The sequence below is a fragment of the Pisolithus orientalis genome (assembly GCF_024613125.1).
Source record: "Pisolithus orientalis strain OTSU chromosome Unknown F5J12scaffold_14, whole genome shotgun sequence".
NCBI lineage: Eukaryota > Fungi > Basidiomycota > Agaricomycetes > Boletales > Pisolithaceae > Pisolithus > Pisolithus orientalis.
The window spans coordinates 303,906-323,323 of NW_026260795.1; the positions used below are offsets into that span (position 1 = coordinate 303,906).

Here is a 19,418-nt window from a genome sequence, read left to right on the forward strand (position 1 = left end):
ACAACATTTGCACCCTTGGGGCACTCAACAACATCCCAGGTATGTGCTTCCTCTAGGCACTTTAATTCCACAGTTCAATACTAAAGTCAAGCAACTTCACTCAGATTGTGGGGGAGAGTATCTTAGTGCAGAATTTTCAGAATATCTGAAATCCCGAGGCACAGAATGATGCATAACTGTCCATGATACCCCTGAACACAACAGAGTTGCAGAACAACTCAACAGAACACTTGTTGAGTGCATACCTGTGGTGATTCACACCAGTGGCCTACCCAAAAATCTCTGGGGGGAGGCCATCATGCATGCAACCTGGCTCAAAAACTGCTTGTTGACTCACCATCTAGGCACAAAAACTCCCTATGAAATGCTCTACCAATGACCACCTGACCTCTCAGAAATTCCAATCTGGGGATGTTGTGTCAAGGTCCATGACACCTCTGGCTCCAAACTAGACATGTGAGCCCGAGACAGACACTGGGTAGGATTTGATCCTGAGAGTGATGGCCACTGCATCTACTGGCCAGACACACGAGCAATTGGCATAGAACATAGTGTCATTTTCAAGTGCTGAGATGTGTCCATACCACATGGTGTGCCACTCAAGGGGGAGCAGGGGAATTCTGATGCCTCAAAATGAAATTCCACAGCTTCACAAGGAAATTCCGAGGCCACACAGACAGTCAAGTGACCCACCAAAGCAACTTCAGAAATCCCAAAACTCATTCCAGACCCACTTGGAGAAAATTTCGAAACACCTCCACCTCAACTTCATCATTCTACTCACCAGCACTTTGAATCAGACTATATGAGGCGCCTACATGCAGGGGAAGGCACTCGTGATGGGTGCATCCCTCTCGACTTTGTAAAAGAACTCCAAGAGAGTGACAGCAATCCTAACAGCCCTAAATCCCAAGGGGATGCCACCTATGTACTCAACAAAGAACTAGCTACTGATGAAGATGACACTAACATCATGTATGCTATGGTGGCAGGGATGGCTGAAGTCAAAGGGCTGGATCTGTTGACAGTACAGGAGGCAAAATCCTGAGCTGACTGGCCAAAGTGGCAAAATGCCATAAATGTGTGTTCAGCCATGCTTTGTAGGCCTTGTATGATGTGAAGGTCTCAGCTTGGTGTAGTGGGTGTGGTCATCTGTGAATGACATGTAGTACTGACTGTGGCCAGGGGTTTGGACTGGAGAAGGTCCCCAGAGATCTGTGTGGACCTTGTCGCCTAGATGTTCACAGCAGGGTGGGTTGTGCTCCTTCCTGATGGCCTTCTGAGTCACTTTGGCATATTCACATGAGTTGCATGTGCCCATGGTGGAATGCACTTTGTCCAGTTTAATTCTGCTGATTGTGCCATCCTTGAGCATGCACCAGATGGCTTCAGGAGTGATATGGCCAAGCCTGATGTGTATCTCCTCCATGGTTAGGGATTCTGTGGCCTTGGCTAGGCCTGCAAAGGCATGATGGGCTCATTTGAGGCAGTAGAGCCCTTTTTGCATTGGAATTTTGGCTACTTTCTTTTTCCAAGTGTCAAAAATTTGACAATGCTTGTCACAGAATAATGCTGCATACCCAGCGATGTCAAGTTTGCTAACAGAAACAAGTGTAATTCCCATCTTGGGAGCATAGAGTGTGTCCTTGAGTCAAATGTGGGTCTGGGTAGTGCCATTTGGGAGTGAGATTGCAAGATTGCCTTTTCTGATGGCACGGAAGGTGTTATTGTCAGCTGTGGTGATAGGTTTGGGTATGATTGGCTTGTAATTGAGGAATTTGCTGTGGTAGGAGGACATATGACATGAAGTACCAGAGTTGAACAGGATGGTCTCTTCTGTGGAATTTAGGCTTTTGCCTGCAAGCAGAGCATGGTTGAAGGTGTTCATATATGCATCTTCTTTGTCAATAATGATATCCTGGGGGTTCAGAATTTCTTCCTCTGCAATTTCCATTAGCCAGTTGTTATCCTGCAGGTGCACTAGCCAAACTCCATCAGGTTCTGAGTCAGCACTGGTCTGCATGCTTGAGCTGGCTGATGCACTGGCCACAGTGGCTGCTTTTCCAGAGCCTTTCTCCTTCTTTTTCCCTTTGCCTTTGTTCTGGAACCACTTGGGCACTTGCCCAGCTTTTCTGCCACCCTCTTCCCAGCATTGGTCTTGCACATGACCTTTCTTTCTGCAATTTTCACAGGTAGACTTCTTTCTGTCCTTCACTGAATAGGCTGCATCTTTGGAATTTCCAGAGTTTCTGGAATTGCCTCTCTTAGTCCATGTTTGGCACCTATCATATTCATCAGAAATTACTTTGATGATGAAGTCTAGAGATAGGTCCTTTTGCATGACCAGGGCCAAAGATGTCATAGCTGCAAGGTTGGAGTCATAAGAAGCAGGAAGTGAACTGAGGATGATGGCTGTGAAGTTGTCATCTGTGATTGACTGTCCAAGCATGGCAAGTTGTTTATGCAGTGCATGCATCTTGTCAAAGTGAGCACAGACATCACCTTTTTCTGCACAGTGGGACTCTTGGAGTTTTCTCCAAAGATTGATTGTGACAATGCAAGAGTGGTTTTGGAAAAGGTTGGTGAGGACACCCCACACACTCTTCACAGTCTCTTCCTTCAGAACTCGAAGGAACAATGATTCTGGGAGTGACACAGTGATCACTTGCTTGACATATCCATTGTCCTTAGCCCATTGCCGGAGTTTTTCTGGGTATTCATTAACAAGTTTTTGCTCTGTGGCTGTGGGCTTCCAGGAGGCATCTTTCCCTGCTGAAGGGTCCTCTGGTTTCACATCCAAGCCAGTCAGGTGTCTGATCAGCCCTTTCAAACTGATGGCCCATTCAACCTGAGCCTTGTAATATAGCCAGTTGCTTCCATCTGCATTTAGGGTTGGGACTTGTAAGGAATGATCATCTTTTGCCATAGTGGGTATTCTTGCTGTGTAATAACTCTTTCAGAATTAGAGTGTGAGAGTGGGGCTCATAACCTAATGAAGGTATGAGTTTCTCAGTGTATGAAGTAGTCACTATATTAGTACCTAATGAAGGTATGAGTTTCTACACTACATCAGTACCAAGTAAATGAGTGGGAATCTAGCTATACTCACCTCAGTGTATGAAGTAGTCACTGAGGTGGAAAACAATGGTGTGGAAAATTTATAGTATGGTAATTAGTAAGCATGTTGACATTGGAATTTAATTCCGAGGGTCAGGGAGAAACTCCGAGCCCTCTGGGTGGAACTCTGAGATGCTACTGTAATTCCAGATCACATTCTCAACAAAATCTTCTCCAGCATACATGCTGTCTGTTTTCTCACATTCGATGTGAGCAGTCTACATCCATGTGGGACATCCTTCCATCACATTACCCATGTCCAGGCATTCCGACTCCCATGTTTCCCTAAGTGGTTTCGCAATGAATGCTTATTGCACCAACATCATAGTCCTTCTGGAGCATACATGGCTGGAAGAATGCTAGTCTTTTTGAATATACCAAGGAAACTAAGTCTCTGATTGTACATTGGTGGGGTGTTAAGCATGGCATGGCAAGCATAGACACCACGAAGGATTAGTGAATGTGAATCAGTTCATGATATGCAAGACAAACATCCTGAGTTGCTGATGTGGGATACCAATTAGGTGAGACAGCAGGGCTGAGAGAAGATGGGACTTACATTGTAGGCATACTGGCATTCTTGGTCAGAGTGGTTGCATATGTAGTGGGGGTTAAAGCATCCATGAATGTATATGGCTCAGCACAAGGTGAAACACCAGCCCAAGTGCAGTGCTACAAGCTTATCATACTCTGTTGGGGATGAAGCCCCATCCTGGCATTTTCTCCAAGCCACTTCAAAGACCAATCCCATTCCTCAAGCATTGCCACACTTGAGAATGTGCTTCAGAGTTGATCCTCCTAGGATTCAGAAAGCCTCATAGTCTGCATGCTGCTGTCCTCTACCAAAGAAAAACATTGAGTGTTGGGCATCCCCACTACCTGGTGAATCTACTTGAAATGCCTGTAGTATGGGAAAGACTTGAGCCAGCATGTGTGATGACGAGTCGCAGAAACCTTTGTCTGGATAAGTGACTTTGAAGCACCTTTTCCTCCCTCAGGCATGCATAGCTGCCCAAAGCATAGTGTCATGGGAGTAGTGCGAACATGCTATTTCATGAACATAGATACTCGTGCCAAGTTCCATAGTAATCACATGACTCTTAGTTGTCCCTTGTACTCTTTGTCTTCAACTTCATCGCATGTGCTTGACTTGCACATACACTCATATTTTGCACTGACACCATATTTCCTCTCTCTGCTAGTGCTCCCAATGTGTCAAATGTGCCCTCTACTGTTCCTGGTCAGTCTGTGACCTCTGCACCCACTGTGCTCAATAACCCTCCTCCAGCTCCTACTCTCACCATGCCACCACCTCCTGTTGGTGTGTCCCCTGCAGTCACAATGCCCCCTCCCCAAAAGACTCTCAGAACCCAATCTGGAGATTCTGGAAGTCAGTGTCAGCAGATTTTGGCTGCATATATGCTATTGTCTCCCTCCTCTAAGGCTTCTGTTGATGCTCTCATTGATGCTGAGTGCACTTGCTCATCTCCCTCTCACTGGTCTACAGTCAAACTTCCAATTTGCTTTGATCTGGATGAGCAAGCTCCAGTTGTCACTCCTGATGGCAACACCATATCCATATCCAGTCTTATTGATGATTTTGCAGATGCAGGATATCATGTCCCACTCTTGCTCTTCACCTATAAATCACTTTATAAGCAATGGAATGGGTGTCACTCTATGAAGATCACAAAATTTACCAGAAAAATCAGAAGGTCTATGTTCTTGACATCAGTCAGTTTCCTGAGGAAATTGACATGTGCCCCCTGGATTGGTATTTGGCTTGGGACCACTGTAGAAGCTGAGAGGACATGCTATGAAGATGAGTATGCAGATGAGTCCTCAGAGGCTATAGTACCTACCTCAGTGTTGTAGACACAATGACTGAGGTGTAAAGTAGCACAAACAAACCTATAAGTACAGATGCATGTGGCCATGTGACCATTGACACCAACAACCACTACCTAGAATGGATTGGTAAATGTCAGGGACTGACTATGAAGTGCATGTGATCTTGTCACTTCCATTTTCTGACTTGGAAGGAACACCTCCTTGACTACTTCTCCATCATCCTTAGGTTTGAGCCCATGTACCCAGTTAGGCCATGTGACATGGCCAGTAGAGGTTGACAATTGGTTGTGTGACATGGGCCAGCAGAGGTTGAGCCAACCTATGAGTTGTCCCCATAACATAGGGATCAGCTGTGATTATGTTGTCACATGTCATTCTGGATCAGCTACAATTGTATTGTCATGCATGACACCAGAATTGGCTACAATTATATTTTTAGGTGTCACATGGAGAGGCTTCAAATAGAATATCATCATGTCATAAGGACATATATAGCATAGCCCAGACTAGATCTGCATTGTGCACATAGGGCAGCCCAACATGACAACATGGTATGTCTGGGGCATACAGTGGCACACAGCAGCAACTCCCAGCACATGGTGGAAACATGATATGCCATTGCACCAAATGCTGGGTGGATTACTGGAGTGGTGAGTACCAGTGGCAAGGACCATCTGAGCATGACTGAGGCAAAAGTGGCATTTTCTTGCATCTCACAACATGGTAAGTGGTAAGCTGGTGAAGATGCAAAAGCATATGGCCACATACACTAGTATGTGTCAGCATAGTTTTGCATATAGAGACAGGGTGGGGTAGTGAGGAGAGTGCAACATGCATTGCCAGCAGAACTCACCAGCATGACACAGCAGCAGCAGGCAGGGAGTGGTAATCACTAGTGCAGAGCAGAAGCTGGTGGCATGGAGTGGCCAGCACATGGTGGGATCATGTGGCATAGACAGGAATGGGGTGGTGGCATGGATGTGAGGTACTGGCAGGGGGTGGGTGTCAATGGCATTGGGCAGTATATGTGGGAATGGGGTAGCAGTGTATGGATATGAGGTACTGGCAGGGGGTGGAAGTTGACAGCATCAAGTGGCATAGACAGAAATGAGCAGCCACATAGATGGGAATGGGCTAGCAGCATGAATGTGAGGTGCCAGCAGGGGGTGGGTGTTGATGGCATACACACAAAAGGTAGCAGCAGAGGTTGGGTGTTGCCAGCATTGAGTGGCATGGACAGGAATGTGCAATGTTGAGTGCTATTTGCCAGCAGCATAGGCCACAACTGCATGGCCTCAACCTGAGTCAGAGGGTTAAACCCATGCAATTGTGCAGGACATATGTGGCAAGTACCATGCATGATTTGAGGGTGCTGCCAGTGTGCACTAGCTTAGCTGTACCAGCAGATTTATAAATTGCAAGGCCAGTTGCCTGGCCAGACTCAAATGGGATGGCACACACCAGAGAGACCATATCTGCACCATGTAAAGCAAAAGCAGGTGGGGATGATCATTCTCAGGAATAGCAACAATGAAATGGTAATAGTACATTCTATGGACATGTTAATCTATGTCCATCCAATTAGTGGCATCCTGATCATTGGCATCATCCCCACTGGCATGGTCAGCAGCTGCCCCCAAAGAGACATAGATAGGGGGCTGGGCTTCTCCTACTGCAGAGGTGGATGAGCATGGAAAACAGTGGGTGGGTGGCAGGAAAGTAGAAGGGGCTAAAAGCATATCACCTAGGAGGTTCTGGAGGATGCCAGTATCAATCGTAACCTCCTGGACCATTGTAGTGGGTGCAAGGTCAAGTATCCTTGCACCATCAGTGGGAATGACTGCTTGATGACTCATAATTGCAAAGCTGATGGGGGAGGGGTGGGAGGGTCCAGGTGCATTGGGTGAGGAGTGTGGCAATGGGTACAGGCACTGGTGTAGGGCCTTGACAAGATCACAAAGTGCCTGCAACTCAGTCTGGGTATCTGCAAGGGCCTGCTGGGTATTGGCAGGCTTGTGGCAGGTATCTAGGAGATCTTGTGTCATCTCCATATGCTGCTGCTGCAATGCTGCAGTCTCCTCTTCCATATGCTCCATGGGTGTGGCATTGGGGGTCACTGGGCAGGATGGGGTAGTGAGATGGCTTTGGGATATTGCCACCCCCTGGGATGCCAGGCTTGATGTCTGTTGACCTGACTGCTGCCAGGATGGAGTGATGATGACCACTCCATCAAAAACTATGTTAGGCTCAAATAAGAATAGTGGAATGAAGGAAATGGAGGACTTACTTTGCCTGCTGGAGCTTGGAGTGGCTGAGGTGGTTATCTTGCCAGCAGTGGGTGTCATACTTCTAGCAGCTGCCTGTCACTCATAGGAGTGGTGTGTTCCAAGGATATCATGGCTGATGGCCCTGGTGAAGGGCTTGAGGATGGCATTGGCTGGGGGATGGGTGGCTGTGATGGTTTGGGGACAGTCCACTGCTCCATCAGGTGCCTCAGTTACAGCGTGACTGCAGGGTTGCCTTGACTGTGACTGTGCAGCCTTCACTCCAGCAAAGATATTGCACCTGTACTTCTGGCAGCTACACTGCCAGCACACAGAACCTGGCTTGACTGCATATGGCAGATTTTTCTCCATGCACCTATCACATTGGTCTTCTTTGGCAACAGGCATATAGCCAGCAGCAGGGGTTGCAAGAGCTGCAATTAAGTGGCTGTGACCAGTGGATGCTCCAGGAGTCACTGTTGAAATGTTGGCATCACTTGCTGCCACTGACCTTGTACACTTCTGTGGCCTTCAACTTCTGGGCCAAGTGCCAGTAGGGGCAGTGCAACTGGTTGATCAGCTGTGGGGTTCTTCCAAAGTGTCAGCAGCAGTGGCAGCAGTGGCAGCAGTGTCACTTATCTGAAGTGGTTCTAAGGGAACTGCATGTCCTTTACCCTTATTGATGGGCCTTTCAATCTGGTACCATGGATGGTCCACAACATCAGCATCTGTTGCATCTCTGATCTTGTCATAGTTCAGCCACTCCTTCAATGCCATAAGCACCACTGGATCTCTCATAATCATTTCAGTGGCAATGATGTGGGTGGGGATGGTGGATTTCAAGGGCAGTTCCTCAACCAAAGGGCACATGCAGGTCTGGAATGTTGTAAATATCAGACAAAAAATAGATTGGCATGCCATGAACCAACTGTTCCCAAATGACATGCATAGCTCTTTTCCAGTATTGCTTGTTCCTGTGGTCATGGAGCATCAAAAGCTCTGCCATGACTATGTCTGCCACATTAGTGACTATTTCACATGGGAGAGCAACAGAGGGAGTGGCTGTGGCAGTGGTTTGGGATGTTTCAGCATGTTGGGACATTTTTGTGGAAGTGGGGTACTGGTGCAAGAGCAATGCAGTCAAGTGATAGTTGACAATTGCATTGGCAGTGCAGCCACATTTTATATTTTCATGAACCATTGTGCTGGCATCAACACTGGCTGGTAGACAACCAAGCCCAAATAGCCAAATCTGCCATTGTGACACAATTGAACAATATTTCAATCAACTTATCAACATTCTACAGATCGCTGAATATCATGGAGCAAAAGTCAGTAAGGTGGAGGCCGGGCAGTCCAGTGTAGGAAAAGTCCAAGTAGCTGTATAATATGAGCTAGATGGCTTAGATAACAACAATAAAAATGAAGGGAATGAACAGCTTGTCCCAAGGGATTCTGGACTGCTGAGACTAGAAGGTGAGACCCAGTGCTTTGTAGCAGTAGTGATTCATGATGTGCATGGCATGGTCTGTGGAATAGTACTGGTGATGTGAGCAGTGCAAGCAGTATATGTAGTTCATGCACAGTGGTATGCAAGACATGCAGTGTAGATGAAGTGAAAAAGAAACTTGTGGTGACATTCTGAGTGCCAAAAGGTATCATTCTGTACCTAAGTACAGGGCTTTATAGTCTGGGAAAACCTGGAACCTAAGTAAGACAGGGTACAAGTAAAGGAAAGCCATGTGACAGTGTGTACACACAAGACAGGCTGGAACAGAGGCCAAGGGTATACTACAAGCACTAAAGGAATAGAGACCATGATAAAGGAAAGAGTCCAATGGAAAAGAAGTGACCAGAGCACAGTGGCCATGGGTATAACATTGCATGAGAGGGAATGAGGGTGTGGGAAGGTAGTGAGGTAGGCAGGAAGGCAGTATGCAAGTGGCAGTGAATGCAAGAGGTCTGGGAACATAATGACAGTTGCAGAATGGTAGATGATAGGGGCTTACACATCCAAGGAATGTGGATTCCTTACACCAGACACTTGATGCAAGTAGTTGTTATAACATACAACTGTCAATAACCTTTGCCAGTCATCTCCCCACATAAGAAACCTCAGGTATTGCCAGGCACTGATGATACAGATATGGCCATAGATGAACCTGAATTTCTACTGTTTGGAGCAGCCACAAATGCTGCAGCTTGGGGCCATCAGCTAGGATTTCCATCATCCTCCATGCTGCCAAATGCCAGCCCTGCCTGGCCATCACTCAGCATGCTTGCACCATCCTGGGACTCCCCACCACTTTCACCAGAGGTGCAGCCATCTGCTGCTGATCAACAATGGGAGTTGTGGCAAGCAAGTCATTCCATGCCATCCTTGGCTGCCATTGCACCTAGCTGGGATTCACCAACATCTTCCCCAGCAGTCTCACCCCCACCTAGATCAACACCAGCATCTGCACAGATTCCACAGACTGAGCCATCTCCCCTGGAGCATGGATGTATGGATGAGCAGTTATATGGTGTGGCAGCCTCTGAGCCACAGCCCATCCTGGCTACATCACAGCAACCATCTCCACAGCCTACAGCCACTGATGCTGCCACTGGTGAGTGCCATGTCATCTCTTGTTGCTGCCAGTATTAAGTGTATTAGCTCACTTTTTGGCACTGCAATGGTTCACCAGTGACTTGGGTATACAAGAAATTCATGACAAAGGGCCAATTACAACATGTAAGTTGTTTTATGATATCCCTCACATATATATCAATCATCTGGCAGTGGAAAAAGCATGGCAACTTGCAGTTCTTCTCTCAGGACTGGCTGATGAACACCCACTGTCACACACCAAAGGTGTTTGGTGAGGTGGACATGGATACAGCTGATGAATGGAGATGAAGACCATAGCCCTCATGTGAAGAAGGACAGCCAGAAATGTCAGCAGTCATCCCTCACACAAGAATGAGTCATCAGTGCCAAAGAAAAAGAAAGGGAGAAAGTTAAGTGCTGATTAAAATTCTTAAGTGCCCATGTATGGCATTCCAGTTTTCAACATATCTCCACTGTTTCTGCAGATACTGAGACAATTCCCACACTCACTTGTAGTGCTCAGCCATGCAATCCTACCTTCCAAAATTGGAAAGGATTTGCACACTCTACATGTTTCTACAGCACTCCCTCCAAAAGACTCTCATTTTGCTAATTCTTCTGATATGGCCACCTCCATGTCAATCATTTTGCTTGTCCCCTTTGCTAGGGACCATGGCTACATATATCTACCAGGAGTTCCTACCAGCTTCTGTCCTGAAGCATCCTGGTACATCCCATCTTTGTCTGCCCCCTCTCAGCCCATCCAGCTTGGACAGTGTGTTCTTTTTGTCAGTATGACCTCTAGGAGGATGTTCTTTGGTCACCTCACATCAGTAAATCACTTTTGCTGGCCAGATTCCCTAGGACTGCCAGCACACAAAGTGGTTTACTGATGCAGGTCTGTCACTTGCTTTGAAAAGTCTTATGTGGTCATTTCAGTCTCTCCAGTCCAAGAAGCATATGGATCCTTCCTCCCTGCTCCCTGCAATGTCTTCATACCAGTCTCATCCATCATTCTTCCAAAATTGCAACAGCTACAGTATAATCTACTGTTCTCCACTCTCCCTGATCACATCCATGACAAGTATGATGCACATCTTGCCTCCTTGTTGCAAGATACAGCAGAAGATCCTCCCCCTTCATCCTCTCTTCCAACAGAGCCTCATTCATGAAGTTTTTATTTGCTTCACTGAGAGGATGGTTTGGGGGGGAAAGTTGCAATCCCCTATGCTCCTTTCACCCCACAGACCCCCAAAGCTTGACCCCTGTTGACATCTGACTCACCCTGTCCACTTGTGGATGTACTATATCAGCATCAGATCAGCACTGCCTCTTTGTCATCCCACCTTGGCCTAGAAGTGATCTCTTCAAGATGTGACATGCACAGCCTCCCCCTAATGCAATTCCAGTGCACTTTCCCAGTTCCTGACATTACTTGACTCATACTTTGACATTTTGACTGTCTTTGACTCACCTATTGCCAATACTTACCAATCTTTTGACTTTGCTTACTGATCCTTTGCCTTTTGGCCTGCTTATCCTTACCAATGCTTACCAATGCTTTCCAAGATGATTACCCATCACTTACATTCCTTACTCATCAGTTACCAATCACTTACCAAGTGTTTGCACCTTGTTTTCCATGGGCAACACCCCTGTACTGCATATAAATCACTGTACTTAGATAGCAAAAAAGAGGAAGAAGACATCAGAGAGCCCCTCTTGCTCACATTTTATCATCACTCAGTAATTCATTCAGCAGCTTTGATAGTTGAGACTTTATTAATGGTCTAACTATTGTCTACTTCACTTATCCTTGTCTATCATCAATATACTTTGCTCCAAGCCCTCCATGAGCTCAATGCAGCTTAGGACATCAAATTAAGTCACCATCCATCCTTCTGTAGGCTGACAGCAGTCTACCCTATCGCTTTCTATTGCATTCTTGCTCCCTCTTCATCAGGAGCACCCCCAACCCTCAGCACTCATCTTTGAGTGTTATAGCTTGCAAAAACCCTCCCAAAGAACAGGTTCTACCATCTAGGTACTGCATAGGCACGCCACCACTTGCTCTTTTTGTCTTTTGTGTTGGTTTTGGTTGGTTTTCACCACTGAACCACACTTTGACTCACACCACCCCATCTTAACACCACCACCAATGGGCCAATCATTGTGGCCTACAGCCACTACAGCAATATATTGGTGGAATCAAGCATCCAGTTTTGCCTGTTGCTTGCAAGGAGAGAGCAGCTGGCAAGGACTCAGCAATATATACAAGATTTGATGACCAGCAATTGGGATGGCAAGGATGAATTGGAACTGGATGAGGATTTATTGTAAATGTAGCTATTGGTTGTCAAAATGTAGTATCACATTCCATGGCCATGTAAAATACAAATGCTAACATTGCCTACATTTCTTGGAGGGACTAGGAGTAGTAACATTGTCATCAGGCTGCTTTGGTGCCTTCTGCACCCATTTTGATTGCCACATACCCCTTGCATTGTCTATGCTGGTCTGGTGCATGGGTACTAGAATTGAGAGATGAATTGAATCAACAGTTCAGCAACTGTGGCACAAGTACTGACTCATTGATGGAATGGGCAACTTGCACTTTGAATCTTCCTGTTTATGGGCTCTCTTGATAGTTGTTGGCACTGCCAAAGGATCTGCCAGCTGGAGAGAATCAGGTGAATCAGTGTGGTGGCCTTCTGGCATAGGTTGCACAGGGCTTGAGTTGCTGCCCACAACCTGCCACCAGGCATGTGGTGGTTCCTTGCCAATGGCTGAAACATGTCAGCCATTAATGTTAACAATATTTGGCTGTTGTGATCCTGCTGGCTTACCAATTGGCTGGCAGGTGTCACCCTCAGCCACTTGGCATCCAGCAATGCTACTGCCTTGGCAGCATCTTCATCTACCATGCTTGTGCCTGTACCATCATTTCTGTTGATGGCAATGTTGGTGGTATTTGACAGAGATTGGATTCATTGTCAGAATCAGACCCTACAACTTTGTCCCCCATTAGATAATATTGCCAGACATTTAAGTTCCAGATGCATTCCTTCATACCTGTTTGCCATCACTTCTTCCTCCTACCCTGCATCATTCTATCCATTGCCCTTTTGCCTGCCAAGTGGTCTGGGCTCCCATCCAAATCCTGCTTCACACCCATCCTCACTCCACTGCTGTTGGCCACTGCCACTGGCATTTGGAGGGACCCTCCAGCATCTCTCCACTTCTTGAAGCCAAATATATTGTTGGGATGCTGCTCTTTTCACTCTTGCCACCATTCCAAGATTGCTGTCAACTCATCCTGGGTGAGTTGGCTCAGCTTTTTGAAGGGAACCTCAGGTGGCAGAAACTGTGGTGCAATATAAAGTGCAGTGTTGGTCATTATTGTGTTCCATGGAACAGTCACCTGTGAATTCCTGCAGGCCTTCCCTGTAATGCATGTCAAGAACAGTATTTCTCCTATTGTTATACATATGATAGTGAAATGTCACAAATGTCTGCATGATATCCTTCAACTTTGGTGCCTGCATGTCCAATATGTTCAGGATGTATGGTGTGCCATTGTCACTAACTGGCAGGATGGTTTTAGGTTTCCCATTGCTCTTTCTCTGCCTTGACCATGGAGTGGCATCTTCATCTGGAGACTCAGCATTGGTGCCACCATTCCCAAATGCTGTTCATGCATACTTTAAGAATTTATCCCAGCACTCATCCAACTCCTCAAATAATTTGCCATTACCCAATTCATCATTGAAATCATGTCTGGATGAGTTGGTCAAAATCTGGCAGTACTCATCTGCACAAAGAACAAATTCCTCATGCTCCAACTATCACCTCTCCATCAGCATCTTCCCATGCTGCCATCACTACCACCCTGGCACCATGATGCTTCCACATTTCCTTAGCAAATTCCTCAGCATATTTATGGCCTTTCTTCTCTGTGGTTCTGTTTCTTGTGAGTGATGGGCAGCATTGCCAAATGGTACATACTCTGACTGAACATCCCAAGGTGGCTGCCGCTCATTCCATTCTGTGGCCAATGCCTTAGCCTCCTGTATCTCCTCAGCAGTAAGGGACTTCATGACAGTGTTGACAGCCTTCTGATAAGACTTGATCATTTCTGCAGATCCCTGCTTGATCCCTGCTTCTTCCAACACTTTGTTGATTGATTTCTTTTGATGGTGCATGACCACCTTCCTCAGTGTCCAACCACCACCATATTTGATCAGAGCCTGTTGACTACAGCTCCAGCTGTGGATGTACAACCAAGTCTGAATTGCCTGGAAATGGTAAGGACATGCCAGGTAATCAATGGAAGGTGGCCACACCTTCTTCTTCTGAACCCATTCATGCATTTTCAGCATTACATTTGCATCAAGGTTCTTTATCTTGTTTCTGAGGGTTAACATGATGGAGCTCCTCTTGTTTTGGTTGGCATTTTTCCATGACTCTAGCTTGGCCTCAAGAATCTCAATTTCAGCCAGCTGAAGACTGGTCCCCTTTTGTGGCAGGGAGGGTTCAGTGTTGTTGGAGAAAGAGTCACTTTCATAGTCACTGGATGCCATTGAGGATGGAGGTGTTTGTGTGCAAATTTTCTGGGGACAGCTGGTATGATGTCTGCTGAAGAGAATAGACTTTTCCAGCATTCTCCCATGTCAATGAAGGTTACATTCTGGTTTCTAGTCCATTCTTGCATGCCATTTGATCAGACAGTTTCCCAAGATGGCTAAGGTTGTTAGTCAATCATGAGATTTCCATCCCTGAGCCATGTGCAAAGGCAGTGCCTCTCAGACTTCATGGATCTGAGATCTTTGGTAATTGGGCAATGTGCAATGAGATGCTGTGGATGGTATAGGCACTATAGGCATGATGTAGGAGAAGGCTTTTTGCAAGTGCTCATTCATTTCATTGATCTCTAGGCAATATGCAGGTGCCAGCACTGAAATCATGTGCCAGATCCTAAGACAGCATTACCATAGTTGGTGGTCAGACCTTGCTAGCATGTGTCAGCTTCATGTATTTGTTGTGATCAAAACCCTTCTGCATTGCAACATTCACCATGGGGAAGTCAAAGATTGCACCAGTGGGACCCACTACAAGAGTGACCCAGGTGACCTGGCAAAGAGTGAAAAACACCCAAGGATATAGGGATAAGATGGTAAAGGTAGCACCCAGAAAGCAGGTGCCAGGCCATGCAACTCAGCCTCCTGTGCAGCCTGGCTCTATTATCCTGGATCACCTTGACTGCCTGTTGGATGATGTGGGTGAACAACTGCCTTCCAATAATGATGTATTGCCTGCAACACCTTCTAAACCTTGGAAAAGTCAGGTGTGTGGAATGCCACATTGCCCAACAAACCTGCAATGACAGTGTCACACAATTGTAGAATAGTTATCTGCAGCAGTGGTTGCTGCATCAATAGCATTATCTAGCCATCCTGTTGGACATGGAGGCCCCACCTGAGCCAAGGGATTGTATCCTGTGTGGAGCAGATGGCATTTTTTGGTGCACTGAGTGTGCACATTGGCTGGTCTTCTGCACCATGTGTTGCTGGGCAGAACACAAGCACTAGCCATTCCACAGGGTGGAACAATGGAATGGAACATTCTTTGAGGAATTGTCCCTGCAGCTGGTAAGCAGCTGAATCATGAGGGTTGTTCCTGTATTTACCATTCAGGCCAGTTTGGTACTGCATGTTGGGCATGGTGGGAAGCACTGCCCAGCCAGTGGTTGTTCAAATGATGAAGTCACAACTGAGGAGGAAGATGATTGGGAGGGTGTGGATCAAGATGGTTGTCCACCAAATCTGCAGGCCCCAAAGAACCAAAGCTGTCTAATTGTCGTGCACACCAATGGAATACACTACTGCAATGTGCAGTATTGTAGATGCCCTGGGGCAGAGGATTCACACATACAGCTGATGTGGGCTGGGATGTTTCCTGCTACCACAAAGGCCCCAAGGACTGCATTTACCTTCCAAGTACTTGATGACTTTGTTTGGGACAATGTGGAATGTGGTACCTCAGTGATGAATTTCTACAGCAAACTTTGCTGCATAACCTCCAATGCCTTTCCTCATCTGGTGCCAGTGTGTCCTATTTGTTGAATTGTATCACTGCAACACAACTCTTAGCTGGATGATAGGATAGGTACAGGGAACTGCTGAGAGTTGCTAGGATGTGGTGGCTCCTGAAACTATTGAAATGGCAGGGATCCCACACAAGCACAGAAGATGCCAGCCCTGGGGAATTAGTGTTATTCTGTCCAGCATGTCCCCAACCTGGCATCAACATTCCTGAAGATGCAATGGATTATTCCCAGTGAGTGATATCATGAACACCACTAGCCATTTATACACTGTGTAATGCAGTTGGACACTGGCAAGAAGCTTGGTCATGGATGGGAATTTCAAGGCAGAGCATATGCATCCAAAGGAGGCTGGCAGCACAGCTTGGATGATGGATGGAAAGGGGTACATGGTTGCATCACAGCCATACAAGGAATATTTGAGCAGCACTAAAAATGTGGTTGAGGTGGGTGATGTGTAGGAATGTATTACCTGATGGACTGATCACACTACAAGATCTCAGATTGCAGCAATCATCAAGCAGTTAATCAAGCAAATGCCAACCAGCAGCAGCTTGCATCTATGGGAATAGGTGGATGTGCCTGTGTGCAGCATGGCTGTTTTGTGCTGCATGCAATGGTCAACTTCCAGAAGGGCAAACAGTATGAATAACCTTGTAACAATGTATGACAATATTGACATCGACATCACAGGCAGGTTAACATGGACTATGTGCTTGTGCATGCTGTCAGGCATGGCACAGTCCCTGGCCAGCAAGTGATACATTTCTATGATATTAACTGCCAGTATAGCAAAGGTTTAGAATGATGGCTACATGCCAATGCCTATATATCCATGCCAGATGGCATGCAGATCTGCCCTGGCATTGGGTTGTGGCATGTTCATGGCCACTGCACAGAATGCTTTCCATGATATGCTCCCAATTTCATTGTGGGTGCTGGCTGGGTGGATGGGGAGATCATGGAAACCTTGTGGTCCTCCCTGAATATCATTTCCCCATCTGCTAGAGGCATGGCTACTCCCCATCAGCAGGAGGTACTTGATTTCCAAATGAATGATAGCAATTTCCTGAAAATGGTCAGAATGTGTAAGTCTAGTGCTTGTATCAGACATGGTTGCATGGCTAACAGGCTACAGCAATAAGACTCAAGTGGAAACTCAAGGTTGCTGAGGAATCTTATTTAGTGGTCGAAGGCAGGTTTGCTGATTTGAATGGTAATGTCCCACTGGCAATCAGCCAATCATGGGGGGAAGAGGCAGCAGTGGCATTGGACAACAGGCTGTCAAGGCTGCAGGCCATGGATATATATGAGGTCAGGCTGCAGAAAGGTAGGTATTGAAGGTTATCCTGGACAGGATTTGTGCTGAGTGGTATTGAAGCTCCCTCTGCAAAGGCAATTGAGATAGATTTACTGGCCATCCCCCAGCCAGGGCATTTGCAGGGTATGGTGACCTGGATTGTGAAGGCATTGAAGATAGAGGAAACACAAATCCAGCTTGCAGTGGCATGCCAGCACATCACCTCAAGATCAACAGAAGCTCAATATCTCACCATTGCACATTGCCATGATCATCTCCAGTCCCATATACATGGCATTTGCAACACTGCCAAAACACTATTTGGAGACAGATTTGAGGGTGCCAAGCTGTGCCAGTCATCTCACCTGCATGATCCAGAAACCATTGCATTGCTGCTGCCATCCAATGTTGGCAAAGATCATTTTGAATGATCTGGCCTGGGGTATGTGACACTAATGGAGCTGCAACTGCAGCAAGGACAGGCCAATGATTGCCTTCATGAACTGCAGCTTGTGCATGCAGAGAAGGTGGTCATCTTTCAAACCAACATTTGCCATGGAAGTAATTACTACATGGCCATGCATGCCTGGGGAAGGGTGGCCAATGCCAAAGCAGCCATGCAATGTCATGCTGCTGTGTACTGCCAGTGCCACATTCAAATGGGCAGGTTAGGGGCTGGGCCAGATATCCTGGAGCAATACAAAGAGTTGAATGACTCCAACCTAACTATCTGCACAGCAGTATCTGACCCAAATGCCAGAGGTCACAGAGATGATACCCTACCTTGGATCTGGACCATGGATGTACCCAGGGACATGGCTGCTAATGATTGGATGTCAGAATGTGAAAGGGGCAATCACATGGCAGCTGCATCTGAGATTTACTTATCATTTTCTCTAGTGTACAGGGTCAATTGGCTCCAGATGAGAGCACTGTGGGACAGATGGAAGGAGGAGGTTCAGCTGTTGAAATGCGAGCAGGAGTGGACTAAAAACTTCTTTGAAAGCAAGGTAAGATTTTGGACTGGCAGAAAGGCTGCCACATTGGCAAAGGGACAGGCCAGGCTGACATGCTATGCTGCATGGCAATGCCAGATGTATGGCAGATTAGCATGTCTTCTGTGAACCATTTCCATCTAGAGACCACTAGCTATCTGCAATGACATCATTCTTGAGATCTCCTAGTTGATGCTGGGGTTATTTATCATATATTGGTTGGTGTAGTTGAATGCAAGGTAAGCATTTGCTAATGAGTACTGCCTTAATGGCAGATGCATGCCACCATGCAAAGTCATGGGAAAGTTGGCCAAGGCTTATATAGTATGACATCTCATATTTCATGCCAGTAAGTCATGTCATCAATGTTCACCATGGCCATACAGTACATGGGAATGAGATTTCATTGCCTTGTCACCACCATGAAGAAGCTGGATTGGTCTGAATACTGGCATACTAGTTGGTATCAACATTTCCTGGCAGAAGTGGTAAGCCACTGTTCCTGTGGTGGTGCAATGGTTGATAGTAGTACAGGGTACAATGGAGCATCTGATGGGTGCAGCATCTTGCCATCCCATTACCCTGATCATGCTGCTCACAGCCAACAGGCTGTTAATGTACCTGAACAATGGCAAACAGAGTCCCTGCAACATTTTAGCTTTCATCAAAAGCTTGAATCCCTGCATGTCAAGGATTAAGGAGTGCCATGTCAAACTGGCCACTACCATGGCCCATGCATGGTGGCAGAATGACAGTGGCACAGTGGAATTGGGATATGAGAGGAGACCACTGCAGGATGTCATTGTGGAAGCTGCAGAATTTTTCACAGGAGTATTGGTAAGTGGCCACACACCTTTGCTTGTTTCCAACTCACCTGTGGTATCAGAATGGCAGCATTTCACTACCACTGCTTATTACAGCAGTTTGCAGTACTGAGGGCACCAGCCAAACACAACAAAACTCATAGGTATCCTAGATAAAATATATATCTCAAATATTTCACTCAATTCTTGATGGATCTGAAAGAAAATTTGATATTCTGAATCAGCATTATCAGCTCTAGGGGATGATGTAGAAATCATGATGAAATAGCTGCTATTTTGGACAGGAAAAAATACTTGGTCATTCTGAGCATATAACAACAATTGCAAGTGATTTACACATTTCTATGGCTGTAAATGCCTCTAGCCATGATCTA

General features: G+C 46.3%; 5 protein-coding genes across 5 annotated transcripts; 2 read left to right on the forward strand and 3 right to left on the reverse strand.

Annotated features, from left to right (window-relative positions):
* Window positions 1–4,733: 4,733 nt before the first annotated feature.
* Window positions 4,734–5,903, reverse strand: F5J12DRAFT_782825 (uncharacterized protein; the record flags this gene model as incomplete). The annotated part of the gene is made up of 7 exons (XM_051742765.1): window positions 4,734–4,757; window positions 4,818–4,931; window positions 4,980–5,001; window positions 5,029–5,077; window positions 5,114–5,318; window positions 5,537–5,652; window positions 5,822–5,903. 7 exons carry the CDS (start codon window positions 5,901–5,903, stop codon window positions 4,734–4,736), a joined length of 612 nt encoding a protein of 203 aa, XP_051599922.1.
* A 627-nt stretch (window positions 5,904–6,530) lies between these two features.
* On the reverse strand, window positions 6,531–8,324 carry F5J12DRAFT_782826 (uncharacterized protein; the record flags this gene model as incomplete). The annotated part of the gene is made up of 6 exons (XM_051742766.1): window positions 6,531–7,204; window positions 7,256–7,328; window positions 7,566–7,708; window positions 7,744–7,812; window positions 7,868–8,108; window positions 8,271–8,324. The coding sequence occupies 6 exons, from the start codon at window positions 8,322–8,324 to the stop codon at window positions 6,531–6,533; spliced, it is 1,254 nt and encodes a 417-aa protein (XP_051599923.1).
* Window positions 8,325–9,378: 1,054 nt separating this feature from the next.
* F5J12DRAFT_927451 (uncharacterized protein) lies at window positions 9,379–10,452 on the forward strand (the record flags this gene model as incomplete). The annotated part of the gene is made up of 4 exons (XM_051749408.1): window positions 9,379–9,841; window positions 9,920–9,966; window positions 10,015–10,225; window positions 10,339–10,452. 3 exons carry the CDS (start codon window positions 9,379–9,381, stop codon window positions 10,129–10,131), a joined length of 627 nt encoding a protein of 208 aa, XP_051599924.1. The 3' UTR covers window positions 10,132–10,225; window positions 10,339–10,452.
* A 1,770-nt stretch (window positions 10,453–12,222) lies between these two features.
* F5J12DRAFT_782828 (uncharacterized protein) lies at window positions 12,223–14,402 on the reverse strand (the record flags this gene model as incomplete). The annotated part of the gene is made up of 10 exons (XM_051742767.1): window positions 12,223–12,353; window positions 12,411–12,597; window positions 12,669–12,768; window positions 12,909–13,095; window positions 13,244–13,266; window positions 13,309–13,449; window positions 13,525–13,619; window positions 13,672–13,783; window positions 13,828–14,117; window positions 14,166–14,402. The coding sequence occupies 10 exons, from the start codon at window positions 14,400–14,402 to the stop codon at window positions 12,223–12,225; spliced, it is 1,503 nt and encodes a 500-aa protein (XP_051599925.1).
* Window positions 14,403–15,029: 627 nt separating this feature from the next.
* F5J12DRAFT_782829 (uncharacterized protein) lies at window positions 15,030–18,836 on the forward strand (the record flags this gene model as incomplete). The annotated part of the gene is made up of 16 exons (XM_051742768.1): window positions 15,030–15,166; window positions 15,422–15,470; window positions 15,516–15,926; window positions 15,983–16,158; window positions 16,209–16,371; window positions 16,422–16,567; window positions 16,619–16,682; window positions 16,768–16,856; window positions 16,934–17,013; window positions 17,064–17,255; window positions 17,283–17,632; window positions 17,687–18,235; window positions 18,449–18,459; window positions 18,496–18,544; window positions 18,607–18,708; window positions 18,822–18,836. The coding sequence occupies 16 exons, from the start codon at window positions 15,030–15,032 to the stop codon at window positions 18,834–18,836; spliced, it is 2,583 nt and encodes an 860-aa protein (XP_051599926.1).
* Between the last annotated feature and the right edge of the window lie 582 nt (window positions 18,837–19,418).